This window comes from Juglans microcarpa x Juglans regia, chromosome 3D (genome assembly GCF_004785595.1).
Source record: "Juglans microcarpa x Juglans regia isolate MS1-56 chromosome 3D, Jm3101_v1.0, whole genome shotgun sequence".
NCBI classification, from domain to species: domain Eukaryota; kingdom Viridiplantae; phylum Streptophyta; class Magnoliopsida; order Fagales; family Juglandaceae; genus Juglans; species Juglans microcarpa x Juglans regia.
The window spans coordinates 766457-793387 of NC_054598.1; the positions used below are offsets into that span (position 1 = coordinate 766457).

Genomic DNA, 26931 nt, shown 5'->3' on the forward strand with positions numbered 1-26931 from the left:
ATAAAAAAGTATCCTTTGTTTTCGCTTCCCCTAGCCTAAAAGCAGATTCTAGAGTTTGACAACGCAACTTGTAGCATAAACAACTCCTCCTCCACCGTAGAATATATTAATATGAAGATCATCCACATCTCTTACTTGTAAAATAATCCCCCACTCGTAATTGGTCATTTACTCATATAATTCAATTTGCTTTCATACTATTTTTTTAATATTATCGAATAGTTTAAATACATACAATTTTCATCATATATTTTATCATCTCCAGTCACATTTATAATATACATATTTTAAGTGACCATTATTTAAGTGGTTGACTCATAAATTTATTTAAAATATGTACCATTAACAAGTAATAATTAAATTTAATATGAAGAGTTGTGTTGTTCAACAATTTAATATGTTTTTTGGTTACACAGATAAGATCGGATAAAAATTGAATAAAATATTATTAGAATATAATTTTATTTTAAAATTTTAAAAATTTGAATTATTTATTGTATTTTTTTGTGTAAAAATTTAAAAAAATTGTAATAAATAGATTAGATGAAATTTTGATAGAATTGTCAAAATAGATTGACAATTTATAACATTTGGTGGGGATTTTGGGCTCCAAGTGACAAGGCATATGATAGGAATTAAAATTTAAAACATTGAATCACTCCCAATTTGCCTCAAAGATAGTGGGTCAATCATTTTCCAAATCGAAACGGATCCCTAAAACTTTAATCCAACCAATCCGCCTTTTCTTTTACTTTACTTTACATTTGTTGCAAAATTCTATCAAATCAAATGTAAGTTTAGTCGGTTTAGTCCAATCAATACATATAAAAATCGTACCTAGCTATGACTACAAACCATAGATCACTCGAATCTATGTTTTATTTTTTAAAAATAAATAAAAAATAAAAATAAACGTCGCGTTAATCTAGAGGTCAAAAATCAATTATGCCAAGAAATATGCCAAGGAGTGGTACTCCTTGGAGTATAGAGTTATTTTGCTTCTTGTGTGGACGAAAACGTCAATAGGACGTTGTTGATTGTCAAATTTGCAAACATATGATGTCCATGTCACACAGATCATGGCTTGGCTTTTTGGAGGAGATTCCTAATTTATGGGGTTAGGGATCGTGGAAAAAGAAATACGCATCCTCGAGGAAAATTCTTTCATTTGGATACTGACGTGACTTTAATCAAGCCGAATTTTTATTAGCCATGATAAGTTAATTACAATATAGTACTAAGCAAATTAGGATGAGAAAAAAATTATATATTATTTCCATGCAGTAGGATACGATATTATAGATATTTATATTCAAAATATTTTTGTTTATCAAAGATTACGATCATGACCGGCCCCCTCAAATAAAGGGTAAAAAGATTGATAAAAGTATCACGTATTTAATAAAGTTTAAACGTATTTTATAAGGAAATAAAAAGTACTGCTAATTACTTTGGAGTATAGAATTGGCTGACCATCTATATCTCGATCATATTCTTTACGATGAAAATTATTTTACTTTTATTAGGTTTTTTATGAAAAGAATAATTTTATGTGAAAATTTTTATATCACACATTATCAGTGAAGAAAATTTTGATTTAGAAGATAAATTTTTAAAATTTAAATATCACAAATCAAATTATATCATATGAATTGTATCGTGCGGTGTAAAGACTATCAAATAAATAGTATTACTTTTTTTTCAATGTTTTTCTAATTTAAAAATGGACTAGTGCACATGGCTTAACTGAACTAATTTTGTTAAAAAATTAAACATGCAATCTTAAAGGTCACGTAGTATATTAGCTGTAAACTGAATTTTCGTTCTTTGCATGCAGGTTTTGTTGGGGGAATTTTCATATACCGTTTCTTAATTAGAATGGTAATATATTCCAGTTAAGGGACTTAATTAATTTGATGCATATATGGGTAGGTTGGGGACGCCATTAATTAAGATTTAATGTGTAAATTAATACAAAAGGCCAGGAATGTCAATTTCACAAAGAGACTTGAGAACCTTCCTCGGTTGAAACCATCCTTGGATTCCACTGCTTGCTCACGTTCGGTTCCACCTCAAAAGCAGTTTTGCCAATATCTCACGCCAACCCCATAATTTTGTTGATGATCACAAGGTTGACAACACGATCACCATATTTCTAATGGATCATATCATTTTTGCATAGATCGTGTTTGATACAAAGGGATGGAGTCACCACGTCTTTCTTGTCTCTTATATATTGAAGACAAAAAATGGTCAAGTTTATAAGCTCCATGAATCAAATATCTATTATATTAATATAGATGGAGTAGTATCTATAGTCTTTATATTAACCAAAAAAATAAAGCAAATAAATTTATTAACATAATTAAGTAAACAAAAAGCACGAGAGAAGTACACATTTCAACGATATTCTCTCGAGTCTCAGCACATTAATAGATAATCTAATAACTTAATAGGGGGGGGGGACATGGAATTCCGTACTTGGGGCACCAACCACGGACACACGTACACAGAGTTAGCGTCAAAGCCAAAAACGGTCAATTGTTTTCTTAGAGAGCTGGAAACACGTGCGAAGGGGGAGAAGAAGTACGTGCATTCGGGGAAGCTGTGAAAAACGTCGTGTGTTAACTGTACCGGTAAAGCGCTGCACGGTTGACCGGAGACAACAGGATCACGCTGGTGCGTGGCTCGTGGGCCGCACTGTCTCCCCCACGCGTGTGTTCTTTTTTAAATCGCTAAACGACACCGCCTCCCCTGCCTCTTACTGCCTGTTCCTCTTTCTCTGACTGTCCCTTCAGATCCCCCCTCTCTCTCTCTCTCTCTCTCTCTCTCTCTTTTTTTTTTCTTTTTCCTTTTTAATCTGGCGAGTAAAAGGTGTTACCCAAAAAATTCCCTCCAGCTTTTAGTATCCACTGGGCAACAGTATTAGGAGTCAGGACCTAGGTAGCAACAATGGTGGGACATGACGCATGAAAAAGGTACCGATAAAGTTTGAGTTTTGATAGCTTTATGAATGCAATTTTTTTTTTCTATGGCAAATTATTGAATTTGATTGGGAATCGTATTAGACTTCCAGCCAATGGAGCGAGATGGGATATCACCTGTAATTATCAGGTTTGAATTCCGTTCCATCCCCTAATAATTGCCGGAGGATCGAGAGGATTTTAAAATAAAAAATATATTTACATCAACATATAGCTGCAGTACATCATGTGTTGCGGTAAATAAAAAATAAAAAAATATTATAAAGTGTGCTACAACACTGTAAACTGATACATAGAAATACTCTTTAAAATATAATGTATTTTTTCAAAATTCATGAATATATAACAAATCATACTACTTGGTTATATAAAACTTATTGCTCATATAATGTTTTTTAACGTGGCACCACCATGGTTATGTCTAAATTTAAATAATAAAATTTAAAAAAAAAAAGTTGAAATTTTAAAATATTATTAAAACTAAAGCCTCCATTAAATCTTAAAATATGATAATATTTTTGAGAAGTCACAAACTAGAGTCTAGAACAGATGGTTATTGTATATATAGTACTGGTTACAGTAGGCCTGTGCAGAAAACTATGTGATTCAATCCATTCGTGAGATCTGACCCGACCCGAATCATAAAAGCGGTTTGAATTAACTTGAGGGTCGAACCTGTTGAAATTGACTACTCTCAAACCCTAGCTGCCATCCGTCCCCATTTCTCTTTGTCGTCAAAACCACTTGGAGTAGATTGAAGAATAAAAGTAGAGCATGCTTGCATCAACCGTGAGGAGCTCTGAATGAGTAATCAACCGATGACGACGAAAGTCCCATTGCCTTGGCCATCTAGCACTACTTCCACCATCATATGATCTCATCCATCCACAACTCTCCATCTGAACTGAACCATAGAGTGCAACAGCTAAACTGGCTGTGGAGGCTATTGTGGGAGACAGTTTAGCTGTTGCGGGAGAGACAGTACCAGTCATGGAATCGTGACTAAACCCAACCAGCCCATGAGAGAAACCCTCAGTACCAACCATGATGGCCTCGTACTAGAGTTGTGTTGGCGCCACATTATTTTGGAGAAAGAATGGCTCATTGGTTGGTTGTGTAACGACAATAAAACGAGTCATTCCGGCCATGAAATGTCGGAAATCAAGCAGGCCATGATACTCGACGCCCATTTCTAATTTTCTCTGGGTTTGAGAGAGAGAGAGAGAGAGTTCTCTGTCCTATCCAGTCCAATCTTACGCTGCACAAAGGCCAGCTTCTCTGAATGAGTAATCAACAACGAAAGCCCCATTGCTTGTGCCAAAACGATCCGACGTCAAGTGTTGCAGTTCAACATTCTCTTTCTCCACGGCTAAATCAACGCTCATATCTCAATCTCACTTTCTTGAGAATAAAAGTTGTTATTTCTTTTACTCATCAAACTCGGGTTGGGTCGGGTCGGGTCGGGTCGATTTAATTCAACTTCACACCGGGTCGAGTCGGATCGGGCTTAAACACAAGCCGATTTGGTCGGGTTGCAAGCCTAGGTTACAATAAGAGAGCGATTTAATCTAAATTTTGCATGTAGTTGTTGTAGTCTTATAATCAAACTAAGATGTTTTAAGTCCCGTTTAGATTCAGAGATGATTTTAGATGAGTTGAACAAAATATTGTTAGAATATTATTTTTAATATTATTATTATTTTGAAATTTGAAAAAGTTAAATTATTTATTATATTTTGTTTGAAAATATGAGAAAGTTATAATAATGAGATGAGATGAGATGAGTTGAGTTGAGGTGAGTTTCGAGTTTAAACAGAGCCTAATCTATCATACACAATACATCAAATCATTCAAATTAATCAAATCTCAATAATATAACATCTTAAGATAAACTAAAGTATTTAATCATAATTTGAATTGGAGGAAGTTGATATTTATGGTAGGAAATTAACAAATGATGACATGGAAGATAAAACATAAAATTCTCATCTCATCTCACATTATTATTACATATTTTTTAAATTTTTATATAAAATATAATAAATAATTTAACTTTTTCAAATCTCAATTTAACTTTTTAAAAATTTTAAATAATAATAATATTAAAATATAATATTTTAAATTTTTAAATAAAATATAAAATTTTAGTCCCATCTCCAAACCAGTGTCTTAAGTCGATCAACGTCGTCCACTCGTGGGGGACCCACTTGTGAAGAAACCAACCTGTTAGTGCTATCCACTTGAAAGATAAATTGTTTACCCGAATAAAGAGGTGGAGAGAGTAGACAGCCTGGACCCGCACATTCCATTGTAATCTGTTCTTCTTTGACCTTTGACTACCCACTACCTAATAACAGACAATCGAAACCTAATTAAAATCATGCTAGCTACTTTGCACCGGTGACCCTTTCATTTTCAATTTTTTTTTCTTGCTTTGCCCCCAGCTTTTCTTCGTTTCCACTTCACTGACAGATTAGATGAAGTTTCATTTCATTTATGCCCTTGGGGAAGGTGTTTGAACGAATAGCTCTTGATTTTAAGGATACAATTGTAAATTCAATTTATTTTAATTGAAAAAAGAAATCATATGTTGGCTTAAAAAAGAACAATCCTAATTAAAGTTTTAATTACATGATGTCAAGGATACTTAGGATAGATCCCATTTTGACTTAGGCCTTAATAAGTAATATGCTTGCTTTATTAGATAAGTGAAATAATACAACTGAATAACATAAAGTTGCGAATGTTTCTTAAAGCACCTTTGTTTTTTTAAATATTTATAATATAAAAGGCACTTTAAGGATCTAAAGATTTATTCATATATAATAATTATGCTAATATTTAACTAAACTCACTATTAGATTTGCCTTGCCCATACAACTTGGTTACAATATACAATTTTAAAATTTTTTTTTTTCTCACAGAATCAAGTAATACTGTTTTCTTAATAGGAAAATAGGAGGCATTTACTTGAAATTTTCGTATTTCAATTATGCCCCTTGGGGACAGTGTAAAATTAACATGGAGTTAAGGTCATGATTAAAAAGATAAGAGTCTAAGGGGAAAATTCAGACAAAAAGTGGGTGAAAAGCATAAATAATAACGACACGGGGGGCTCCAAAGCAAGCAAGGAAAAGCCAACACCCATAATAATGGATGATGCTGAATGAATCTGAAAACAGTAAACAAAAAAACACAAATAGTCGCATTAATACTGTGATGTAAACAGAAGTGAGTGAGTGAGTGAGTAATATCTTAGGCTGGAATCTGTAGAGGAGTAGGACCCACCAGTCACATTTCCTTTGACCAACCCAATTTTCCTCAACCTCCACGGCCTAACCCTGGGTTAGGTTCCAACTTGGAAGTTAAATGCGACCACAGCCGCATGTGTGGTCAGAGAGAGAGAGAGTCAGATAAGGCAGGGGCAGGGGCAGGGTCAGGGGGGGCAGGGGTCAGGTTCAGTACCTCCAGCTGTAGGGTATGTCTCTCTGTTTCGTTTGGTATAAGAGAAAGCAAGGTGGAACAAAGTTAAAAGAGAATTTGCAGAGCGCTCAGTCTTAGCTTTACTAGTTTTAGTACTTCCCACCGCCGCGCCGCTCCCCACCTCAAACAAAATCCAGGTTTCGAACACAGACACACACAGAGAGAGAGAGAGAGAGAGAGAGAGGAAAAGTCGAGAGAGAGACAGAGAGAAATAATGCCTGGGAGTTTAGAGCAGTTGGATTTGGGCGTTCAGATTCCATATCACTTCAGGTGTCCGATCTCACTCGAGCTCATGCGTGACCCCGTTACTGTTCGTACCGGTCAGACCTACGACCGTTCCAGCATCGAGTCTTGGGTTGCCACCGGTAACACGACCTGCCCCGTCACCCGAGCCCCGCTCACGGACTTTACTCTTATCCCTAACCACACCCTCCGTCGCCTCATCCAAGACTGGTGCGTCGCCAACCGCTCTTTCGGTATTGAGCGAATCCCCACTCCGAAGCAACCCGCCGACCCGGCTCTCGTTCGCTCGCTGCTTAACCAAGCATCTTCCATCTCGAACCCTGCCCAGTCCCGTCTCTCGGCCCTGCGTCGACTCAGGGGACTCTTCCGTGATTCGGACAAGAACCGCTCCGTCATCTCATCTCTCAACGCACGCGAAATCCTTATAGAAATCGTATTCTCAGGTACGGATTCCGAGTCTCTCGAGTTGAACCATGAGGCGCTCGCGCTGCTTGTCATGTTTCCGCTTACCGAATCGGAGTGCGAGTCGGTGGTCTCGAACGGCGACCGAGTCGCCTTCCTATCACACCTGCTATTCCATTCCTCCATCGAAGTCCGAGTGAATTCGACCGCACTCATCGAAATCGTCGTGGCTGGAACTCGGTCTCCGGAACTCCGAGCTCAAGTCAGCAATGTGGACGAAATCTTCGAAGGAGTGATAGAAATCATGAAGAATCCCATCGCTTCTTATCCGCGAGCGCTGAAGGTTGGAGTGAAGGCCTTGTTCGCCTTGTGCCTGGTGAAGCAAGCCAGGCAGAAGGTCGTCTCAGCCGGAGCGGCCGAGATTCTAATCGACCGGTTGCCAGATTTCGAGAAGTGTGACGCGGAGCGAGCGCTTGCCACCGTCGAGCTGCTCTGTCGGGTGCCGGAAGGATGCGCGGCGTTCGCAGCTCATGCACTTACCGTACCTTTGCTCGTAAAGATAATCCTCAAGATCTCGGACCGCGCGACGGAGTACGCAGCGGGAGCGCTTCTCTCTCTCTGCTCCGCTTCGGAGCAGAGCCAGAGGGACGCGGTGGCTGCTGGAGTGCTGACTCAGCTACTATTGCTGGTGCAGAGTGACTGCACGGACCGGGCCAAGAGGAAGGCCCAACTATTGTTAAAGCTTCTCCGGGATTCGTGGCCTGAAGATTCCATCGGAAACTCTGACGATTTTGCTTGCAGTGAGATTGTGATACCGTCCTACTGATGCGCTTATGTCATGATGATGGTGACGATGATTCTTCATTGCACTCTCAATTTTTCTTATTTTTAGATTTGAAAAGTAAAGAAAAGAAAATTGAGGTTTAGATTGATGTATAGAGAATTGTAATTTTCTGTATGTAAGAATTTTTGTTGAAAAGTTTCTTTTAAGAAAAGTTGGAAAGCAAATGAAAAGATAGAGATCTGTTCTTGTTTTTTTTTTTTGTTAGTGGGGGGGTGGGGGGGCCATTTGGTTTGTTTTATGCCTAGTGATAACAATGGTGATTGCTTCGTGTTCAGTGGTGGTTGAATTGTTTCGTGGAATCTTTTACGGCTATTGGGTGTTAGCTAGCGTCGGAGAAAGGTTGTTCACTGCGCGCGCGCACTCGTGTGATGTAGATGCGGCCTGCCTGCATGGGAGATAGAAGCCGTGTTGGATTTTCGTAACCCAGGTAACTACAGTTAAACTCCGGTTTGAATTCTTGGCGGCTTCGCAGTAAAATCAGGTTTGAACGTTGGAAGTGTTTGACTGGGCGTTTTGATCGACGAAGGCGGGGTGCTCTAAAATGGTCATCATATTCAGGGTAAGAAGTCGGTGAATGTTTTAATATTAATTTCCAAAATAGCATGCGAGAGTCGAGTGTGGAGTTTATATAATAATTATATGTATTGGTTTTGACCTTGGACCGACAAAGATATACACTAGAGGTAGCAGTCCCGCGTGCATGCTGGGGGGGTCTAGAAAAGAATGATTGAATGGGCAGGCAGGGCAGACGTGTTAAGAAGAAGCTGTGAAGGTGGGGTTTTGAGAAAGGCCATGGCAGTAAGAAAAGAATTGGGAAAGAGTTACGTGTCTTCGGAAAAACAGAGGAGGAGAGTCACATGTTTGTGGAATAATAGCATGGAATCACATGGCTTGGTTCTTATTCTTACTTGATGTGTTGGCCCCTTGTGCTCACATGCCCAACTCAACTTTGTTCCTACTCTCACAAGAACTAGGACAAGTTTTGTCTTTTTGAAATCCATGATATCCAGCATTTGGGACCCCAATTCAATTGTCTTTCTTTTTAACCTCTTATTTTTTTTTTTTTCGTTTTTTGAATATGGTATTTTTTTTCAAACGCTTTTACAAGCTGTAATTATCTGATTCGAGGGGAAAAGTATGATGGAAGTAAAGGACTAAACTCTAGTTGGTCTCTGGCTTGTAAAGTTCATATGAAAAATGTGTCACCTAATTTAGGTGGTAAAAATAAAAAGATGGGTTGGTAAACAATAGCATTTATAAGATGGATAAGAAGAGGAAAAGGGTGGCCACCTTAGGTGGAAACCTTTAATTTGGTGATCATCAGTAGTTACAAGCTGGGATTTTTATTTTTATTTTTAGCTTTGGGCTCAAAATCATCTTCATCTCAACGATCGAGAAGAAAACCTGGGTTTTCTCTTTAATTAATTTACTGAATAACTACGTATTTATTGAAGAGGCTCTTACATTTTCAGTTTTCATCGCTTGAACTTGAAGCATTACTCTCTATGAAAGGGCCACCATTGACTACAACAACCACACATCCTTGCTCTTAGACGTATATATTCAAGTATGGATAAGAAGATAAACGCTCAAGCTATAAATCTTTGGGTACTGAGACATTGATATATATCAGCTAGGAAAATGCTATATACTGTATTTTTATCTCATCCTATATATTGATGTAGCAATATGTTTATGAACCACTGAATTTATTATTTTTAAAAATAAAAGTTTATTTAAGCATTTATAAACAGTGTCAATACTTTTTAATGGAAAATTCTATACACTATAGTACCATCTCACTTTCATCTCACTTTCATCCTACAAAATATGATATGACACATTTATCACTATTAAATAATTATTTATTGTATACTTCTCTATCATTTAATGGTGATACATATGATACATATTACTTAATATAATTAAAATATAATAAAAGTACGGTAAATAACATTATTCTTTTTTAATTAGTGAAAGCCTAATCCGACTTCTATCGGCATGGCTACGTTGGGCTGAAAAAAACCTCATCCCGACAATTTATATGAGCTAGCTGGGTTTCTCACTTCAAGACCTTTAGTATAGGATTAACTTGGACCTGAAGAATAAAGAGTGGCAGTCCTATTAAAGTGGGCCAACATGCAGTTTCCCTTTTTGTTCACAAAATATTTATAATTTAAATAAATAGTAATGGAGTCGCCTCTCCTACTTATATAAATGAGATTAGATAAAATAAGATAAAAATTTAAAATTAAATAAAATATTATTAAAAAATAATTTTTTAATATAATTTTTATTTTGAAATTTAAAAAATTAAATTATTTATTATATTTTATGTGAGAGTTTGAAAGAATTGTAATGATTATATGAGATGATTTCATCTCATCTATCAAACCAAAACAAACCAAATCTTAATGCTCTGTTTGAATACTAAAGACTCGTTTGTTTTCAGAAAATATCTAATCTCATCTTATCCAATTATTACAACTTTCCCAACTTTCAATACAAAATAAAATAAACAATTCAACTTTTTCAAATCTCAAAATAAAAATAATATTAAAAAATATATTCTAACAATATTTTATTCAACTTTTTAACTTTAATTTTAATTCATCTCATCTCATCTTATCTGCAAAAACAAACGAATCCTAAGAGTATCTTAAATGATTTGTAAATAATAGTGAAATAATAATAAATAATTTGTAAAAAATAATAAAATAATTTGAGAATGCTTGAAGATTAGGAGGGCATGATCAAAACTTTCAGATCAACTGCCAACAATGTTTCCGCGCATATATGTATATATGTAGTTGTAAATTGCATGAGCTTGTATATATGGAGCTATATATATATATTAAATGATGATCTACGCCGTAAAAACAAATTTTCTTTTGAAGAAAACATCACGCGCGCTAGTACCCTTCCCACATCTAGCGAGTATATATATATGAATGAAGGCTGGAATATTTAGCTGCATGCTAATAATTGTACTGATCTTGCGGGAAAAGTTGAGTCATCCCCACCAAATTTGTGAAGCTAGATCTTAATTTGTATGTGGAGTTTCCATGCATGGAGCTAGCTAGGATGATCATGGAGACACCCACAACATTATCTCTCCCGCAGCCTGCTTGTATATTTCTTCCACAGGGAGTAATGCCGTCTCTTGGAACTGATTGGAAGCTCCAGACATGATTGCCTGCTCAAAGCACAGAGCCATGCATGCATCATATTTCACCTCAATTAAGTACATTAATTGGTTTAAAATTTAATCTGAAAATTCAATACATCCATCATGGATATATATAAATTATAATTACTACTAATATTCAAATACAGACACAAATTACAGACAATTAGTACATATATTTGATATATATTATTCTATATCTTTCAATTAATTAAGCTTAACAGTAAACACAAACAAATTAGACGTAATATTGATGAAAAGCTAAATCAAAGCTATATATATATAATATCCAGCTTATAATTATTTATAATACTAATTATCTTGATCTTAGACATGATTTCTTGAAACATGCATGTAATTAGTAGCTAGCGAGTTACCGGCATAATTATACAAGTATAAATGCACTTACATGTGCTTGAATAATATAGATGCTCCGGTTACAATCGGAGGAAATATGAGCAGATACCACCTCTATTTTATGCTTCTCCAACACATAGCAGATGGTGGTCAAGAGGCCTGGCTTCTTAGAAGAGCACACACTTATTTGGGCTTCCTCACCGCATATATTCAAGACGACATTGGAAGAAGTCCACGTTTGAAAGTTTACATGAGGACCAGTACTAGAACTATGATACCGCAAGCTGCAGGTGGCTGAAAGCTGTGAAGAATTATTCAAACAAGTAGTTGCTGCAATGGCCATGACGTTGTTTGAAGATCCTTGATCAGCGAGCAATGCGGACTGATCCCAGCTCGAGTCGTATGATATTGCCTTCTGCGAGGCGATTACAGACGACTCATGATCAAAGCCAACAGTCGCAGCAGCTTGGAGCCTTTCTAACTTCTGTTTCTGTAGCTTCTGGAGAGTTTGCTCTAGGGATTTGATGTAGTTTCCCGCTTCATCCACGATGCTGGATTTGTCCGCCTAAGTTCGAAATGATATTGGAAATGGAAATCATATATATCATGAATGTTTTCTTTTTGGTTGGTTACAAGAAACAAGAAAACCAGCCATGCATACGATAGAGATTTCTGTAATTAAATTAAATTGTTTAATTGTTGCCACTAATTGTAATATTATATGGTAGTCATTGAAAGAAGCGGATTAATATAAATTTTAATTCACAGATCAAAACAACTCACGATCTTCCATTTAAGCCTGAAATAAAATCTACTGCAGCCTAGCTACCACAGTAGTACATTAATGCTTCTTTCAATATTCAAATACATGTGCCTACGCATATATTGATTAGATCACTCCTTTGTTAATTAGGTAAGCAGCAGATCTAGATATAATGAGTCCAAGAAAAAAAAATACACTTTTCATCATCTAATTAATTGTTAGACGTTTTGCATCATGATCTTGCATGTCAAATTATCAAAACTGACATAGCATATATGTTACCCCTTAAACTACTAAACATGTTTTAAAATATATAGAATTTAGGAACAATAGTCGACTGTCAAGTTTTAAAATACCTACTTCGAGTTCATGCATGCCTACTGAACCTTGGTTTTGATGGATAAGTTAAAAGAACTGGTGCCGTTAAGAGTTCTACTCTGTTCTTTTTACTGTCTAACTGAGGTAAGGACAATTAATAGAGACGGACCAGAGATAGACTGAGAGACGTTCGTCCTTTTCCTCGAACTCCCGTGAATGTAAGAAATCAAAAAATGAAGAACTTGATATATATGTTTAGATATCAGAAGGAAAAATTCAATAAAAAGGGGCATTTTCTGTTTATAAAAAGATATTATATTGCCAAGTAAATAGCTAGAGCGAGAGAGAGAAACTCGTCGTGCAAAAAACAAATTAATATATATCCATGAACCTTAACATTCTCGAAGAACCAATAGTACTTTTACCTTAGGAGGAAGGTGAGGAAGCAAAGCATGAAGATTAGTAAACATATTCCTCATCTTCTTCCTTCTCTCTCTCTCTGTCCATATATGTATCTCATGATCTGATTCACCAGCTCCTCTTTCTTCTTCCTTCCCTTTATCACCAATGATCATCCCATCCCCATTTTTTCTCACACCACCTCGTCCGGCCCTCTTCTTCTTACTGGGTGGCGCCGCCTCTTCCGTTCCTATTTTTCTGGCCATTGGAACTGGACCCCGGTGCCTTCTTGCCGGATTTATCTTCACTACCAGCTGAATTTTCCGAATTCAAGAAATCCCACGACTGGTTTTAACAAGAAACTGTCAATCGTGGACTAATATTCCTCCTCCTCCTTCAGACATTGCGCGCTAGAGAGAGAGAGATGTGCGAGGAGGGAGAGAGGGACGAGGAGGCGTTTAATAAGGATGGCCAAGGTCATTTGGGTGTTTGAGTGGGAGAGAATTTAAAGCTGAGAGAGAGGAGTCGGCTGGCAGGAAAGTCGCCAAAATACAATGATAAGCTAGCAGATGCCGTTACTGTGCTTAAAAACAAAAACGGATAGGCTTCGAGGGTCCCCCAAAGCATCACCGTATACGAATACCTTCTCCTACGTATATTATTACGTACGCTGCCATTGCCTCAATTGGTAATCAAATAGAAACTATATCCCTTAATTGCTTGCCTGGCTGCACTACTTTTAAGGTTAACTGTCCTTCCATTTAAGAGGCTTTTTAAAAGATAAGCGAGTTGGCATTCTTAAATTAGAGTAGATAGAGTCGAGGGTTTGAACGTGGATTATTTGTAATGATATCTTCTTCAATTATGATTTATCTTAAGTTTTATCTCTGTAAAATAATAAATAAATTTATCATTCACTCACTATTCTCACATACGTAGTGTGAGGAAAGTAATCCCCTGGACTTGGAGTGAACCTAAAAGGCCTGGCCCAAGCAGCTCGGGTAACATGGGCCAATACGAGGTCGAAGAGGGTCAAGCCGACCCAGTAGATTCATACTGAGAAAATGCAGTAAATGTGCCTTGCATGGGGCCCGATCAGAAGTATGGGTTGCTCTTGACCACCCACGATCGAAGAGTCAGGATCAAATTAAAGTGTCAAGAATGACCCTGATACCCAAGCACTGAAAGCAACGTAGCCGAAGGCGCCAACAACTCAGGAGCAAGGTGCTCGAGACAACCCTTGCACTTGAGTACTGATGGCGGGCTCACCTGACCATGGTCACGTCACAGTAAATGGAAGACAACGTCAAGCACGACATGACCTGGACTGAGGTGTCAATGGTCACCATGATCAGGCGTGAGGCCCTGCCACCTAATGAAAGGCTAATATGGAATGCGACAGGAGTGTATGTGGGTAACACCCCCACGATCTGGTTGACAAGTACAAACAATACCTCCTTGAATCCGTTCGTCAAAAAATCACACTGGCCAAGTATATAAATACCCTCACACACCCTCTGGGGGGTGGGCTCTCTCTGATTGAATATTTTTCTCCTACACTTGCTTTGTCACCCTCTCTTTAAGACTAACTTAGGCATCGGAGGTACCACGGTATCTCGAGCCTCCTATAACTAGTTTAGCAGCATGAAGTTGCCCAGGCAGTGAAACACGACCTCAACATATATATACAATAATTTCTCAAGAAAATTGCTTCAAATAGTTCATATATATATATATATATTATATCATTTCAAAGAGATACACCTCGTTCGATTTGTATAATTATCAAATATATCTCACTTAGTAATTTTACTTTATAAGTCTTTAAGAATGTAAAACGGTATTTAAATTCTTTAAAATTTTTATTCAAATTGAAAATCTAAATACGGAAGAGATAGACATAAAATCAGCTATACAAAATTTATTTATCATTTATAATTGTTTGAAAAATCTAATCGAAATTCAGTTATAAATATCTGAATCTTTACTAATTCATATATCGTAACTCCTTTCACTTTAAACTTTCTGATGACTCGAATCAGCTAGCCTTGTTAAGTATCCTCGATCGTCTTGAAGTTGCACCAACCATTCCTACGAAAATTACATTTGTCCTTGTCAGGCAATTAACGCAGTTTTCTTAATTAACATGATCTGCCCACCCGTTAGAGGTCATGGTTTTCATCACTTTAAAAGCAAAAGGACAAGTTTCTCCTGCTAGCTACTTGATCTATATCCCGAGGATCACGAACTATTTATTTCTGGGAAAGATTCGAGCGTTTCTTCATATCATGTAATGATTTGAATTCATGATGTTTATTAATTATTTTCATTCTCCGAGTTGGCACCAATATGGCTTATATAGGAAGGAAGGAGACTTTTTAGGGCAACCCCTGATCATCATGATGATATTCATACAAGCATCTTGTCAATGAAGTTAATATCATGTATATATCTATATATGTGTGTGCAGGAAGATCATATCAATTTATGGCACGTACCTCAATGACTTATTTTTCTTTAATTTCCTTTTGGAGAACCAACGAGAAGGAGACATATTATATACCATTAATGGAATAATTTTAATCCCAAAAATTTACATGGCATTACAACGGATACATTGAATATAAAATTCCCATCTTTGAAGTATGCAAGATAATTTTTTTTTTTTTTTAAAAAAAGAATCTTGTGTTTTACTAAAACAAAATATGGGTGCTAATTAACTCTATGCCACGTACGTACGTAGGTTGATATGTCTATAACTTGTACATCAAAAGTTAATGTTGTTTTTTGGAATCTCTATAAATTAATAGCTATTGTGAAAGACTTATATTTGTAGTACCTAATACGTACACATAAAATCAACGAGTTATAAACCTACATACATAGATTTCACGCTATGCGAGAGCTATGGTTATGAGTTCAAACATGCTCAATGAGCATTATGAGCTTTGGTTCAAATGACATATGTTGATGCATGAAAAATTGCACAACGGACTAGAAGGGGAAATAGTCATTCTCGACATACGGGGAAAGAGTAATTCACAATCTGCTGAGATGATTCGGGTCCCGATTGGTGTTATTTGGAGCTCTCAATAGTGGTCTAATGCAGCTGTACGGTGTCAACACGTACATCCCGGCATGTTACCTATGTCCACAAACATTTAGAGAGGGAAAATCTACTATAAAATACTTGTTTATAGTTTTTCATAGCCTCTCATTTCTTACTGTACAATGAGAGCTGGAGATTTACTTGTTAGAGAAAATGTTCTCTCTAGAGCTCTCCCTCTAGAGGTTGAAGAAGAAGTCCAAGAAGAAGCTCTCTTTGAAGTCGTCTGGATCTCCCATTTTATCTGATCCTCTTCCCACATGCGTCTCGGTAGTGTTAAAGGATGTCCGCTTTGCGTATTTGACCCTCTCTCCCTTTCTCACTTTCTCCCGACACCCCCTGCCACCTGACACCCTCACCCCCTGTCCCTTGTCCCTCTCCCTCTCTCTTATTTTGTCTCTTAGTGATGACCTGGTGGGTTAGACCTGATCTAGGGTTTGGTGTATTTTACCCCCTCACAACATAAATTAATTGCTTACTCCATAAGTACGGTATCATAAATTCATAATATCATCTTATCACACCACACCATGTCATATAATTAAAATTATTTATGAAAACATAATTTTAATTGATATAACACTATATTGAAATAAGGGAAATACCAAGTAGAATTATATATATGAGCATCAAATAAATAATAATTACTCAAAAGATGTGTTTATTTATTTATGCATGCACAAAGACAAGTAAAACCCTCCAAGATGGAGAAAAACTATAATTAGAATATTTTTGGCGACTGGGCTCGTTTAGAAACTTAAATATCTCATAATTATGTAAATAATAGTGAAATAATTTGTAAATAGTAATAAAATAATTTGAAATTAGATATTTTATTAAATTTTAAAAGATAATAGAGAAAAAATTGAATAAAAATATTATAAAATTTAAGAATTATTTGAATATAATTTTTGTTTTGAAATTTTAAAATGTTGTATCGTTTTTTATATTTGTATAATGATTAAGTAATTATTAGATAAAAAAAATTAAAATTTTAAAATTGAAAAGTATTTTATAATTGAATGATGTTTGAAAAAAAAAAATTGAGAAGCTTTGAATTAGCAAGCCCTCAATTTTGAAATTGTTTTGAAACTGAGTCAAGATGTTTTATTGAATTTTGAAAAATGATAGAGAAAAAATTGAACAAAAATATTAAAAAATTATTTAAATATAATTTTTGTTTTAAAATTTAAAAATATTGTATCGTTTTTTGTGTTTGTATAATGATTAAGTAATTATTAGATAAAAAAGCTAAAATTTTGGAATTAAAAAGTGTTTTATAATTGAATGATGTTTGAAAAAAAATTGAGAAGTTTTGAATTGGGCAGTGCTACAGCCACCGTTCTCTCTTTTTCTTTTTCTTTCCGAGTTTTTCTATGTACAAGCAAGTTTGCATACCAATCTGCATACTAATATTGTTACTTTCATATTATAAATTTAAATTAGTATTGTTTTCAATAAAATCTATTTTCTGACCAATTATATTGAATGAGTGCGCGTATTAATGCATAGAATCGCTTACAATTATATTTTTACTTTCTTTTCGCTTGACATGGGTACGTCACTGTGGCATGTTTTTTTTTTCTTTCGTTTTTGCTTCTATTTGTTTTTTTGAAAAATCTTATTGCAAACAAGTTCATGCATCAATTCGTGCACTAATATTGATATATAATATATATGTTTAATAAAACGATATAAATTAAAGATCAAAATAATTTTTATGATATAAGAAATTTTCTTCATCTCTCAAAATTTTATTTTTACATTTTTTAAATTAAAAAAATCATTAATACGCAATATGGTACACGAATTCGCATCTAACTAGCAAAACTCTTTTTGTTTTCTACCCCATTTCATTTCGTCTTCATCATTCTATTTCATCTTCCCGAATTCCCATTCCATTTTGTCTCACTGCAATTTTTTTTTTCTTTCATTTCCTCTTTTTTTGTCCTTCCCATTTCGTCTTCCCCCTCCAACCTTTCATTTTGTCTTCCCTCTAACCCATTACAGATTCACTCCCCTTTGATTTCATCTCTCTGCATTTTTTTTCTTTCGGCAATTTCGTCTCTCTGCACTTCGAAGCCCCTCTGCATTTCATCTCTCTGCAGATCGTTTCCCATCCAAACCCCGACACGGGCACATATTTTCAAGATTCAAACCATAAATTCCTGTTTCTTGCCAACTGTAAAAACGAAAATGAAATGGGCCGGAGAGGGAAGAAGAAATGGGAAGAAAAAAAAAAGAAGGAAAGCAAAAATGAAAAGGAAAAAAAAAAGAAGGGAAGATGAAAATGGAGGGGGAAGACGAAATCTGTAGATGCGGTTTCAAACCCATTTCACGTGCCAGGTAAAAAGATAAGCTCCAGAACTTTTGCATAAAGGGTCAGCACCATTGTCAAATCATTTGGGTTGAGTTCAGCAGCGTGAATGGTTGCTGCCCATGTAGAAGATAAATCTTCATAAATCTTCCTTTGTGGAACTTGTTGAATATTCTTTTTTTCCCTTTTGTGTTGCATTGCTTTTGTTTCACCTAGGAATTGGACTTAGGTAAGCTCATCCATATGAATCTCAGGAAATTATTTAGAGATTAAAACATTTACCTTTCAATAGAACTTCAGTTCAAGTCATAATGGAAATACAAACAAGTGATCTTGTTATTTCTTGTCACCAAAAAAGAAAAAAAAGAATGGGAATACGAAATGGAGGGTGAAGACGAAATGAGAAGAAAAAAAGGGAAAGCAAAAACGAAAGAAAAAAAAAAAAAAAAGACTAACTTGACTCTGGAGGGGAAGACGAAATGGAGGGAGAAGGGGAAGGAAAAAAAAAAAAAAAAATTGCATGCAGGAAGCAAAAAGGGTTAGAGGGAACGGTGGCTATAGCATTTACCTTTGAATTAGCAAGCCCTCAATTTTGAAAAAATTTTGAAACTGAGTAAAGATATTTTATTAAATTTTGAAAAATGATAGAGAACAAGTTGAATAAAAATATTAAAAAATTAAAAAATTTGTTTGAAAATAATTTTTATTTTAAAATTTAAAACTCCCGTATTGTTTTTGTGTTTGGATAATGAATAAGTAATTATTAGATAAAAAATCTAAAAATTGAAGATTGAAAAGTGTTTTATGATTGAATGATGTTTGGAAAATTTTTTTTGAGAAGTTTTGAATTAGCAAGCCCTGGAGGACGTCGGGGTGCGTTACGAGCAACACAGATTTTGCAGCTTCTCTTGATGAAGAAAAACTAATGAAAATTGACGTACACGTCATCGTAAATATGAAACAGCACAAAACCACGAGGTGGCCATTTATATCAATCAAGTAGAAAAGGTTAAGATTCCGGCATGCCCTCCAAATTCTGAAACTGCCAATCACTAGTTTAACTCCCTCCCGAACCTTGAAAAGCTGAGTTCAGTTGTATAATGGAGTCAAGAGTCAAAGCTTGAACAGAGACATAACTCTCGAACTCAACTACACCCTTACCTAAACACACAAACTTTTCTAAAATCACGTGATAAAATCATCTTTGAAATTCAATATTGGAGTATAGCTCAAACTGGAACTGGAAGATCCAGCTCTGATTACAGGGAAATCGGTATAATGGAGACAAGCCAAGTTCAATCTAACGAATATGATAGGCCTAACTGCATCGACAAAGAAAAGAAGAAAAAGAAGTAAAATCTTATTTTGTGCACCATACTCAATGCTTGGTAATGTCATAAATATACTTTCAATGTATATATAATTCGCATTTCGATATGGATGATTCGTTGCTAAGGTATAGACAAATCCTTTATGATTGAAGCAACATTCTTAAAAAAAGAAAAAAAAAAAAAAGGGCCTCACCTTTTTGTTTTCATGAAACCATGCAGTTCGTGAACAAGATAACTGCTTTCAGAGAGAGTATTAAGGTATTATCCAACCAATTTTGGGTTTATTGATCCATCTGGCAAGGAAATTATAATTTTGCGGATTAGGCGATGATGGCTATCCCTCTCATGTAAACACGGCCGTTGTTTTACAAATGGGGCATAGATTCTTCAGCATTAGCCACTGTTTGATGCAGTTGGTGTGGAAATCATGCCCACAATCGAGTGTCCCAAGATCATCACCATCAGCATATTCCTCCTGCAATGACAAAAGTTCAAGAAAGGTAAACAAAGTTAGAATAAGCTAACTGAGTAGCAGTCTACGTAATAGCTGAAAAATAAAACAAAAAGAAGAAAGATAGTAGTCATTCCCCGTTCCCCCCCAACACCCCCCCCCCCCCCCCCCCCCCCCCCCCCCCCCAAAAAAAATAACAAAGAGGGCGCAAACAGCATAGGGAAGAACATAGCTCATACCTGACAGATACAGCATGGTTCCAAGTCTGGAAGGAATTCCATCGCAGCAGTTGCATGTTTTCGCTGTTTCATTAGCTTCAAAATGGTATCCTCGCCCAGTCCAGTGCTCACATCTCCTATGCGTTCTTCCAATGCCAGCAGTTCCTAATATCCCAATAGTTTGTTTGTACTAATGGAACAATTTCAATTTAAATTGGTAACAGGAAAATAATTTGCCCTTGCTTACCTCATAAGACATGTTATCAACATCAAGCCGCATATCCCTGTGCCTGTCATGCATATCGGCCATGCCATGATATATAAACGGGTCAAAAAGCATATGGTCCTGGCAAACACCAATATGAAGTTTAAATGTTACAGAAAGTATGTGTCAAATGGTAAGAGAACATATAGTAGTATTTTTTCCTGTATCAACACAGCATCATAGTGGGTCCCAACTAGGTGCATTTATTCCTGCTCTTTTCTTTTTACTTTTTTCTTTTTTTATTACAGGTAATTGAAAATTTTATTAAAAGGCATAATCCACGTACATAGACGCATACAAAAGGACAAGATAAGAGCTGTCATGTTAAGGTCAGCACTTGTTCACAGATGCAAGCTTCTGCATGCAGCTCAAGTATGATGAATAGTGAGCAGGAAAATCGTTTCAGCCTGTGTAAAGAAGGTATACAGACCAGATGGTCTGATGTGTTTACCTTCCAAGTTCCCATCCTATTTGTCCCAATCGGGGGAGTCCATAGAACATATAAAATAAGAAAGAGGATTTGAGTGTCTTTGGGTGTGGCGGTTTATCACTCTTGTTAGCTGCTCGTTAGCTAGCAAATCCGCTATGGTCTATGGTTTCCTAATAAGCGTAGTAACCTTTGCAGGACAAAATAACCTACAATGAAAAGCGTACTGCTCTGCTACGGGAATGAATGATTCAGATATAGGCTTTGATGTGTCACACGTGACCCCCAAACGGTAGACCATAATCTATGGTCATAAAAAAGCTTGCAAGTTCACCTAGTCAAGCCACCAGCTTTACTCCAAAAGCACATAAAAGTAAGAATACAAAGAGATGATCATCCACACCAGTATTATCACAAGATGGTCATCCATGAGCCAATAACATACTTGTAATCTGTTAACCTCCATTAGACTCACTGGATATCTTCTGTGGTAATTTATTCATGTTTAGACTAGAAACAATATGATTCAAGACGATATGGAAACATGGGAGCAGTTAAAACTAGATTCTTATATTCCCCCCCCCCCCCCCCCTTTATCAATAAAAAAATATTATATATATTTTTCCTTTGAGAAGTAGATGCTTAGAAATTTTTAAACATGGTTCTAAGGTAAAGAAAAGGCCGCTCAAGTACAGCAGGAAAATGTTATAACCACTTCTATCCACTGTGAAGTGAATGTATCACCATAGTCTTCACTGTTTAAAGTTACTAATGTTTGTACATGATTCCATGGCATCAGACTAAGCCTCGCCACCTCTTCTGGCTGCTTGGTATTCAGAAGAGGATAAGAAATCTGATAGAAGAAGAATCACACTAAAGGACTGCGAATGTGGTTGAAAGCACAAAAAACTGAACATAAACCATCTGATCTTACAAACCAGCAATGCGTTTTTTATTTTATTTTATTTTATTTTATGAATAAGCACATAACCATCAATGAGTTTTTAAATACAACAAGAAAAGAAAGATGATTATGAGGTCAACTTAACCAAAATAATTTCTAAGATACTGACTTCACAACAAAAGGAAAATAACTACTAGTAGTACTGGTTGTGGTGTTAGAAATTTGGACATAAATGACTATAGAAGTCAAAATCGAACCTCAACTCGTAAGTTCTCACCCCTACGCATGGCACTCAAGACTTGTCGAATCTGATACATAGAGATGTACAGAAATTGTTAGTTCCAATGGCAATGCATCTTTTGCCAAAATTATTGGCCAGCCAAAGAGTCATGATGATAACCAATATGATGATATTACATGTCACACAGATGAACGAGAATACAAGTGGTAAGGAATCTTTTATGCATAATTACCGTTTTAATCTCATAGGACTAGGTAAATTTAAATTGGAAATTCAGATGAATGCTCTTTTGGCTCAATGGCACTTTCACCATACGTAGGAATGGGACAGTGGATGAGGTCAGATTGGTTACCATAGAAACCCAGCCCAACACTTAAATTGACATAAAGAACTCGCCAGTAATGAACAAATAACCAAAGAAAAAATAAAATAAAATTGAAAGAGAAAGAAAGAGATGATTAGCAAAATAAAACCGAATTCATAATTTGAAACTTAGATGTAGAAACACCGAATCATATTTCTCACTCTATTAAAAAAGAAAAAAAAGCAAAAACCAAAAGAGACAGAAAAATAGATTATAACGGACAAATTTGTGTGACATAGCACAACAGCAGGTACGAAATCTGCATTAAAATCCTCTGCCATAAAACATCTACTATCGTTGCATTATAAATCACTTCTCCATTAATTTGAGCAAGCAGGAGATAGGTGATGCACGTTGCAGAATTAGAGGGAAGAATAAAAAAATCATTTTGGCTACCCTATTCCAAAGTCATCATGAAAAAGGACCCAAAGTATTGAAGGCATTAGAGAGAAAACTCATATCACATATTTTGCATCTCTAGGTTATACTGACATAATTGTTTTACATACACGTGCCTTGGGCATGCACGCACAAACATGTAGGGGAGGGGGGGGGGGGGGGGGGGGGGGGGGGGGAAGTTAACAGCTAGCATAAGAGTATACCAACCATCTAAACAAACTTAGTAGATTTAATGAACACATGATCAGGATAGTTCAAAAAGAAAATGAAACATGGAAAATGGTCGATCACAATATCAATGTCCATTCAAAGACGAAAATGCCATAACCAGAACATAGGCTCTAAACCATAAAGATGCCAAAAGAGTTAACTCAGAAAGGACGAAGAAAAATTAGAATACAAACCTCAGATATCAGTCGTCGTCTACCTTCAATGTCAACAGCTAAAGCTCGCATAGAATGAGGCACACCAAGAACATCGTCAGCTTGTCTCTCCATGAAGACTGCTGACCTCGGATATTGTTGGTGATGCCCCTGGCTATTAAGTCCAGATGACATCACTGTATCTTGTGAAGAAGTAGAAGGGCCTGGAGGTAATGAGGTAAAATGACCACTATGGCCTCCAGATTCTGAGTCATTTGGGGGAAACAAAGACCAGGAAAATTCTGATAGTCTATACAGATTTCGTGCTGGGGGATCGTGGTGAGGAATCCAGGTAGGATTAGGCAACGAATGGATGCTTGAACTGGGACCAACTCTAACAGTGGAAGGAACACCTCCAGAATTGCCTATATTTCTAGAAGCCAAACTCCAACTTGTTGGACCATTTGCAGAATTTCTCACATCAGTTGCAGGTACAAACATGGGGTGCTCTGTATTGTTTCTTGCAATGCTTCTTAAGTTTGATTCTTCTCTCAACACTGGGCCTCCTTCTCCTGCGTTTAGAGCATTTGAAAAGCCACCCACTCTTGAAGTGGACGCCCCATTCCAATGAAAAGGATGCATGTTTCCTGAAAAACTAGGAATATGAATAGCATGAGCCTGGCTTTGGAGACCACTCGAACTAGCTGAGACTACTGCTGAAGGTCTCAAGTCCACAGATTCACCTAATGGAACAGATCTAGATGATTGATGAGGGGAGAAAATATTTGAATGCCTAATACTCCCTGTTGAAGATAAATTAAGTGGTACTGCTTCCTGCTGATTTCCAGAACTTGGTCTCCTACTGAAGTTTCTGAAGGGGATTTCTGCATTACCTGTAACATGTAAAGAAGGATAGGCATCAGAAGTCCTGCTCTTATACCAATCCCAATGCTTAGGTTCTGCTGTTCTGGAGGACTCACATTAGGAGAATCCTGTGAGGGTGTAAATAAGCCACTATGCCATTCAACATTTTCAGCCTGCTGAAAGGAGTTAGAACTTCCACCAGGATAAGACTGCCCAGGAGTCCCTTCAAGAGCCTTTCTCTTGCAGGATAAACCCCAGGTCCCCAAAGAAGAGCCTGAGCCACCAGTACTGTCCTCCGCCATATAGCTGGAGCTTCCAGATGAAGACCCAACATTATCAGATGAACCGCTGGCAGAAGATGCCTGCTCTATTTCTACTCCACTTGACTTGTTAAGGTTTAGGCCTAGACCAGATCCTATAACCCGGCCACTATTCCCACTGTAACCCAAATAATCTGCATTTAGATTCACATTTTGAGGGACATGGTAAGAACTGGAGCCTTCCATGAACAAAGGTCCTCTTCTAACCCGATTGCCACCAAGGCCAATATTAAGTCTCCCAGGAAAAGGAATATTATTTACTTCAACTGGCCCTTCCTCCAACCTTGGATCAGCCCCAGAATGAATATCGAGTGAGGAAGACCACCCTTGTTCAATTTTTATCCCATCATTATTCACTTGGTTTTGTGGATTCATTCTAGAGCTAGTTTCACCTGTATTCCAGCCACTAAAGCTTGGAACATCATGAGTACTAGCATTCAGACACGTTGTCTCACCAGAAGATACTCTATAATTTGATAATACCCTTTCTACAGGAGCTAGAGCGCTATTCAAAGAAGTCTGCTGACTCATACCAGTGCTGTTAGGAACAGAGCCCTGCCTAATATCGACCACTTCAGAGAAGGAATCCAACGTAATCCTTTGCCCTTGCATCAGGGCAAATCTATTCCACTGAATAAAGTGTGTATGATGGATGCTAAACAATATTCCAGTTTCTGATATGAGTGGTGGCTCACGTCAAACACTTCTCAGACACACTGCAAGGTATGCTGCCAGCAGCAAAAGTTAGGTATCAAACCCGAGCTTGTGTTTTAAAAGCTAAAGGCCAAATAATGTCAACATAGCTGTAAATATTCACAGATTAAATCATGAATGGAGGTAGATGAATGGGGCAGCAAAATAGAATGAATCAGAAGATGATAGAATGTTCGTGCAAAATGAATTTAGTAGATTGGACGCTATTGAGCCACAAAACTTGTCATGCTCCTGCATTTGTCAACTCTGATGAATGATGTAAGCATGGACTGAATGCATCATTTTTATGTCTCGACTGAAAGTCCAGACAAGCAAGAACTGATAAATTTTAAGTAACCCAAGGCATTGTACTTTTCCTAAACTCACAGCGCACATGTCCTGCATTAGCACACCAAATCTGAAGTGACCCAAGACAGGTTCACGCTAACTTAATATACCACATTCATCTTGAAATTTCATCATCCTTATTAAAACCTTGGAGGTGCTTGGATTTTAACCATACAAGTTACCCAGCATAAACCGCATGCCAAAGCCAAAAAAGTAATGATTTCTAATCACCACAAAAAAGAACTGCCAGGACATAGTACCCTATATAATTAATGTCTTACCAGATGAAAAAAATACTGGAGCCAATAATTGCTCTAATACTAAAGCTGTAGACAATATGTGAACCATCTAAGCTTTAAAAAACCAAACTTTTCAGCACCTACATTAAAAAATGCAGGAAGGGAGGGGGTAAACAAGTTTGAAGAGATGGGATCCGAAAACATCAATGCATGCAAGAGCAATTATCTGCATTCTCACGTCACAAAATCTAAAATATAATATGAAAAAAATACAGCTTCAACTAGCATAATCCCAAATTTACCAATTCAATACATTTTATTTTACGGCACAAAAATCACCCAATTCAAGCCTCAAAATCAGCAACACCGAAAAAGGGCAAAAAAATAAACCGAATAAACAATTTTTTGATCGGACCATGCTAAAAAAAAAAAAAAAAAAAAAAAAAAAAAAGCCAAATAAACATGAATACGTAGAAAAACAAATAAGATTTCAAATATTAGAGAATTTGAAAGAAAATAAAAAGTCAATCCGATCCGTTTAATGCTCTCTAAATTGCAGGAAATCTTAAAAGTAAAGGGAAAAACTAAAATTTTCAAATAAAACTCAAAAGTCAAAGTACAATACAAGAGATGCAAAAATAATAATGCTAACGCGAGAAAAATTTAGACGGATAAGAAAGGCACCGGAGAGATGAGGGATTGAGGACAAAAGGAGATGATCGGTGAGCCGGGCGATCAAATTCGGGTTCCGGACAAAACGAAAGCGCTAGCACTTGAAGGGATGAGAGAGAGGGAGAGAGGGAGTGGAGAGATACAGTGATCTGTGGTCTCTGTCCTCTGATTTGTAGGAGATTGGGTTGGGCTCTTTCGGGTCCGAGTACTCGGTGGAGCCCAATTCATTGTTTTTACACGTACCCCGCATGCACGTGGGCTCCACCTGTGTTAATTTTTTTCTTTTTTCTTTTGAACCACAAAGTGAGGAAGATTAGGTAAGTTTTTTAATTATATAAAATAATAAACCAGATTAGGGTTTTTTTTAGTAAAATAAATAATAATAAATGACTTATTTACGTCTTTTTGTCATTCATGACCTTTCCATTTT

General features: G+C 36.5%; 2 protein-coding genes and 1 pseudogene across 2 annotated transcripts; 1 reads left to right on the forward strand and 2 right to left on the reverse strand.

Annotated features, from left to right (window-relative positions):
* The first annotated feature begins 6441 nt into the window (after positions 1-6441).
* LOC121255580 (U-box domain-containing protein 26-like) lies at positions 6442-8146 on the forward strand. Its single transcript, XM_041155955.1, has one exon. The coding sequence runs from the start codon at positions 6682-6684 to the stop codon at positions 7936-7938; it is 1257 nt and encodes a 418-aa protein (XP_041011889.1). The 5' UTR covers positions 6442-6681; the 3' UTR covers positions 7939-8146.
* A 2690-nt stretch (positions 8147-10836) lies between these two features.
* Positions 10837-14329, reverse strand: LOC121254134 (annotated as a pseudogene).
* A 5488-nt stretch (positions 14330-19817) lies between these two features.
* LOC121254649 (E3 ubiquitin-protein ligase MBR2) lies at positions 19818-26659 on the reverse strand. The gene is given in 7 exon segments (XM_041154767.1): positions 19818-20209; positions 20425-20568; positions 20651-20749; positions 22257-22307; positions 23408-24291; positions 24294-25326; positions 26514-26659. Coding segments are annotated over 6 exon segments (2178 nt in total). The 5' UTR covers positions 25162-25326; positions 26514-26659; the 3' UTR covers positions 19818-20077.
* Positions 26660-26931: the final 272 nt, after the last annotated feature.